Raw genomic sequence first — 5,663 nt, 5'->3', positions numbered from 1 at the left:
AACCCAATTTTCATTGGAGTGGGTCTTTAAGATGTGGCCACTTCTATCTATCTAAAATTAAGGGTTTCAAATGTGGCTTAAAGTGCGAAAAATACAGTAATCTTTATTTATTTAGTTTTGTTTTGGAGGGAATGACTCATTTTAAGAAAATAGCTTTAATGACATTAATGTTCACTTGTAATATGCAAAAAAGTGTATCAGAAAAAAAATAATATCACTTGCAGCACGACTTTATATCCGACATTGATCAAATTTTTTTTTAGATGTTGCAGTTTAGGTGAAACTAGTGGACACTGAAATATTATCAAAGAAACACAGTCATTGGCTTTACAAAAAAACAAACATCACCATTGCACATCATTGCAGCACATCATTGGTGCTTAGATGGAAAAATTAATGATGTTTAACAAGATTTATTTTGCGTAAACCTGTGGATTTTGCAGGTTCCACGTTCTATTCCTTATTGAAAATACAGCTCAACAACTAACATGTTTTTTTAGAGTGTATAAAAGCATGCACAGTAACCTTTTTTGCTTGTCACCCAATCTGCAGTCACCCATCTCTGAGCTTTCGTGCAGCTCTCTTGGTGTGCAACCTTGCTAATTCAATCCATGTTCCCCTTATTGATTTGAGTCTGGCTGTAACCTCATATCAGGGCTTTGCAAAGTTTTCTGCTGCATTAAGTCCTGGTTCTAATTGAAGCCTCCCAGAGGCTAACTAGCTGGATTGCTCCGCCATGTCAAAAAGCATCAGTCAGTTAAATGGTGCCGGGAGATGGAGAGCCGTTATTGCTGCTGCTGCAGGCTGTGACCTCGCGGTGAAGCTGAGCTTGAAATGTCTTCTCAGCAATTGCAGCTTTTGCAGAAAGTTGTATTCATGACCAGATATCCACCAGTGACATTGTGCGGGCCTTTGCGTGCATGTAGGGTTCAGGGGGATGAAGAGAAGACATGTTCATGAGCTTGTAGAACTTTCAAAGGCCCGAGGCTAAAGAGGAAAAAGACTGACAGTTGTTCTCAGTTGCCGGTGATGGGGCAGCAAATCCAGCAAGATTGACCCTGGGCTGCTGGGGAGGCGCAATTACCGAGACAGGGTCAGAAATCTTGGAAACTGTATGGAAGGGATGACTGCGAGCTGTTTCCATAGTAACAAGAGGTGATGACCAGATAGTGGCGAGCAAAATATAGTTTTGCTTGATAGGAGCAGAACAGTTGCAATATTTTTGAGTAAGGAGAGGAATTCTTTCTGTCTTCTCGCTTTCAAAGCAACTCACTAAATGTTTTATGCTGCTGTCTGCAATGGGTTTCACCCGAGGGAAAAGACTGGTTATACGACCCGACACACAAGCAACCATACTACTCTGTCAACACTGAGGTAAGGAGGTAAAAAGGTACCTGTTTACAAGAAACTAACCGTCCAGATGCTCAACCTCCTGCTGCTGAGTGAGACTTGGCAGATGACTCTTCTTCCCTGCAAGAGGCAGGTCTGAAATGTGGCGGGGCTGCCTGCCACAGCCTTAGGGCAGTTGCAGGGCAGATGACTCAAACTGACCTGAAACCTGCCCGAAAGAAAGCTGTTCTCTCCCCTCCTGGTTAGCTGATGTTTACAACAGAGCATCTGCAGCCTCGGGTTTTTACCCCCGGGGTGCAAGATGAGTGCTGTTGGAAGGCAATAGTGCAATAATGCCACTAAACAAAGGCTGACCTTTTAAGAAAAACAAATCTTGGAGGAGAGGGGTCATTTTGGTAGGTCGGTAGGTTGTTTATTAAAAATTTGTTTTTTATCTATCTAAAGAACTTTTTGGATGGATGGATGGATGGATGGATGGATGGATGGATGGATGGATGGATGGATGGATGGATGGATGGATGGATGGATGGATGGATGGATGGGATAGATGGATGCTCTTCGGTCATTGCATCATTCATTCATTAAAATAATATTTTACAGTGATAAAATTCACCACTTAAAAATAAATAAGAAACTCATCATTCAGTGACAACAAGACATTTTAACCAATTGCACCTAAATAAAAAGTGCTTCTGTCATCAAAACAAAGATACACAATTATTACGAGTGTCAAACTCATTAAAACCCAAATAAATAGGGATAAATATATCCAAGGGTGTGTTCAGACTGGAAAAGTCAGTTGGTCCGGACTGAGTCCATTTCATTTGGTTTGGAGTCTCAAACCTTGTGTTTGGTCTGTACACAGACTTTCTTTCCTTTTCAACTGAACATTTTTTCTACGATCCGAAGTTTTTCAACAAAAACACGTGATAAAAGATCTCTTCAGTCATTGGCCAGGTGCAGGGCAACAAAAGAATAATGGAAGTCCCGCGCTTTGCAATCCTTGTCGGGATGGTTCACTCAGTCAAACGTTTTTCACTGACCAATTTTGAACTTCAGTTTCAACATCAGGTACAACCCTTTTTACTTGCTGCTTTGGTCCGGTGGAATGCTGCAAGGCGGTTGCTAGGGAGACGCCGGCTATGGAGGTGCGCTGATAGGTGTTTATGACAGATTGATTGTCAGAAAAACAGTGTAAGAAGCAATGTGTATCCGGTTAAAAGTTGTTTGAATAAGCCTGCATTCATCCGACAACATTTCATAAGGAGCAACATCCTCCAGCAAAAAACGGACATCAAGGGGCGGAGTCACTTGTCAGATATATGCAAGTGGTCTTTGAAAATGCAAAATAAAAAAATAAAATATATATATATAAAAAAAAACGCCCCTCTCACCCTCCGCGGGTGGTTTCTCCTCCAAGCTCAGGTCCTCTACCAGAGGCCTGGGAGCTTGAGGGTCCTGCTCAGTATCTTAGCTGTTCCTAGCACTGCGCTTTTCTGGACTGAGAGGTCTGAGGTCTTTCCAGGTATCTGTTGTAGCCACTCCTCCAGCTTGGGGGTTACTGCCCCGTGTGCTCCAATTACCACAGGCACCACTGTCACCTTCACTTTCCAGGCTTTCTCCAGTTCTTCTCTGAGTCCCTGGTATTTCTCCAGTTTCTCATGTTCCTTCTTCCTGATGTTCCCATCGCTTGGCACTGCCACATCCACCACAACGGCTTTCCTCTGTTCTTTATCCACCACTACAATGTCTGGTTGGTTCTCCATTACCATCCTATCAGTCTGGATCTGAAAGTCCCACAGGATCTTTGACCTTTCATTCTCTACCACCTTCGGAGGTGTTTCCCATTTTGACCTTGGGGTTTCCAGTTCATATTCTGCACACATGTTCCTGTATATTATTCCAGCCACTTGATTGTGGCGCTCCACGTATGCTTTCCCTGCCAGCATCTTACATCCTGCAGTTATGTGCTGGATTGTTTCAGGGGCCTCTTTGCACAGCCTACACCTTGGGTCTTGTCTGGTGTGGTAGATCTGAGCCTCTATTGCTCTGGTGCTCAGGGCTTGTTCCTGAGCTGCCAGGATGAGCGCTTCAGTGCTGTCCTGTAGGCCAGCCCTTTCTAGCCATTGGTAGGACTTCTTGATATCAGCCACTTCAGTTATGGTCCGGTGGTACATCCCATGCAGGGGTTTGTCCTCCCATGAGGATCTGTCCTCCAGCACTGTATCCTCTGCTCTCCATTGCCTGAGACATTCACTGAGCACACTGTCAGTTGGGGCCTTGAGCTTGATGTACTCATGCATCTTGGATGTTTCATCCTGGATAGTGGCTTCTACGCTCACTAGTCCTCGGCCTCCTTCCTTGCGGCTAGCATACAGTCTCAGGGTGCTGGATTTGGGATGGAACCCTCCATGCATGGTGAGGAGCTTTCATGTATTAACATCTGTGGTCTGTATCTCTTCCTTTGGCCATCTTATTATTCCTGCAGTGTATCTGATAACTGGCAGTGCGTAGCTGTTTATTGCCCGGGTCTTATTTTTGCCATTGAGCTGGCTTCTCAGGACTTGCCTTACTCGTTGGAGGTATTTAGCTGTTGCAGCTTTCCTTGTTCCCTGCTCCAGGTTGCCATTTGCCTGTGGAATTCTAAGGTACTTGTAACTGTCCTCAATGTCTGCTATTGTTCCTTCTGGGAGTGAGACCCCTCCTGTGTGGACTACCATGCCTCTCTTTGTCACCATCCGGTGATCCACACCACCAGGATCTACAGCAGGGAGTCAATGTCACGCTCGCTCTTAGCATATAGCTTGATGTCATCCATGTAGAGGAGGTGAATGATGTTGGCCCCATTTCTGAGTCGGTATCCAAAGCCAGTCTTGTTGATTATTTGGCTGAGGGGGTTCAGACCTATGCAGAACAGGTGTGGGGACAGAGCATCACCTTGGTATATCCCACATTTGATGGAGACTTGTGCAATATATATATATATATATATATATATATATATATATATATATATATATATATATATATATATATATATATATATATATATATATATATATATATATATATATATATATATATATATATATATATATATACACATGGGATAGAAAGTAAAATATCTTTGTCTTTAAAAAATGAGGTCCAGATAATATGTTTTTGAAAAAGAAAAAAGAAAATAAACTCACTTTGACATCTTGTGGGGGGTGTATTCTTGGCTGATGGTCATCATATGTGAGTTTTTCTCATTTTTATCCTGCAATCTTGAGTCTTCTCTTTATTGCATGTCTTTTACACACATCTCCAAATCCAAACCTTTAACAAAAATCAGATAAATGTGGAGATTTGCTGAACATGAAGAAATCGACATCTATCATTCATCTTTTAAATCAGCAGGTAAAAAACTTATCAATTTCCTACTTTAAGTGTCTGATAACTCAAAAACAAAAGTAAGAATCAAAAATAACGTTTGAATATTTGTAAAGAGGCTTATGGCAGCTGTGAAGCTGAATTTCCTTTAGGGCCTCTGCTGACACTTGTAAATGAAAAGATGCTGACTTTAAAAGGTTTGCTTTCCCCAACCAAAGTTGCTTTGATAGCATCCTGACAGTCACTTATTAAAATGCATAATTTAAGCACACATACGCAGATGACGTTAAAAAAAAAGTCAGCTGAGTACTGTAATGCGGATGCACACCACAACCAAGCTCATGAATTAACCTTTCGCAACCGAATAAATTCAACATGATTTCAAGTGACCCGCTGAAAGAGCAGTAATTACCCTATAGGGGGTTTATATTAAAAGTTGAACACATGGGAGGAAGACACACTGAGCATTTTACCTGTTTATCCGATGCTTTCCCCTCATGCCTTTGCGGTGCTGTTCCTAAAAGAACAAACCTGATTGCTGTTTGGGTTGAGGCTACTTTAAATTCAGCTCGACAGAACAATACTTGTAAATCATCCCCCTCTCTGAGTGAGGCAACATCTACTATTTGCATAAACACAATCCTCTTGTTGTCGTCAGCAACGTAAAAGTGAAGCAGGCATTCCAGTTAAGTTAATTAAAACCGAAAGAAAAGGTTAAAACATACAATGAATTGCCCATCCTAACACCCACATTCACTTCACTGTATAAGGATTATAGCAAACAAAAGATTTCTTAAAATCTTTGCCTCAGCGTCTTTAAAAATAAATTAAGAGGTATTGGGAGCTTTTCCTTCACAGACAAGTAAAAGTCATTAAAAATCCTAACGGGAATCGTTTCACATCATTTTTAACTCCTCTTGACAGCCAGTTTGGGTTATAGA

General features: G+C 41.7%; 1 protein-coding gene across 1 annotated transcript; it reads right to left on the bottom strand.

Annotated features, from left to right (window-relative positions):
- Nucleotides 1-1,274: 1,274 nt before the first annotated feature.
- On the bottom strand, nucleotides 1,275-4,666 carry LOC144989312 (uncharacterized). Its single transcript, XM_078941511.1, has 2 exons — nucleotides 4,542-4,666; nucleotides 1,275-4,254 (listed from the first exon to the last, which is right to left on the bottom strand). The coding sequence occupies exon 2, from the start codon at nucleotides 3,765-3,767 to the stop codon at nucleotides 2,781-2,783; it is 987 nt and encodes a 328-aa protein (XP_078797637.1). The 5' UTR covers nucleotides 3,768-4,254; nucleotides 4,542-4,666; the 3' UTR covers nucleotides 1,275-2,780.
- Nucleotides 4,667-5,663: the final 997 nt, after the last annotated feature.

Source organism: Oryzias latipes, chromosome 23 (assembly GCF_053564925.1).
Source record: "Oryzias latipes strain Hd-rR chromosome 23, Olatipes_Hd-rR_3.1".
Lineage (NCBI taxonomy): Eukaryota > Metazoa > Chordata > Actinopteri > Beloniformes > Adrianichthyidae > Oryzias > Oryzias latipes.
The sequence above is the reverse complement of the archived record's forward strand: the minus strand, read 5'-3'. Positions and strand labels throughout refer to the sequence as shown.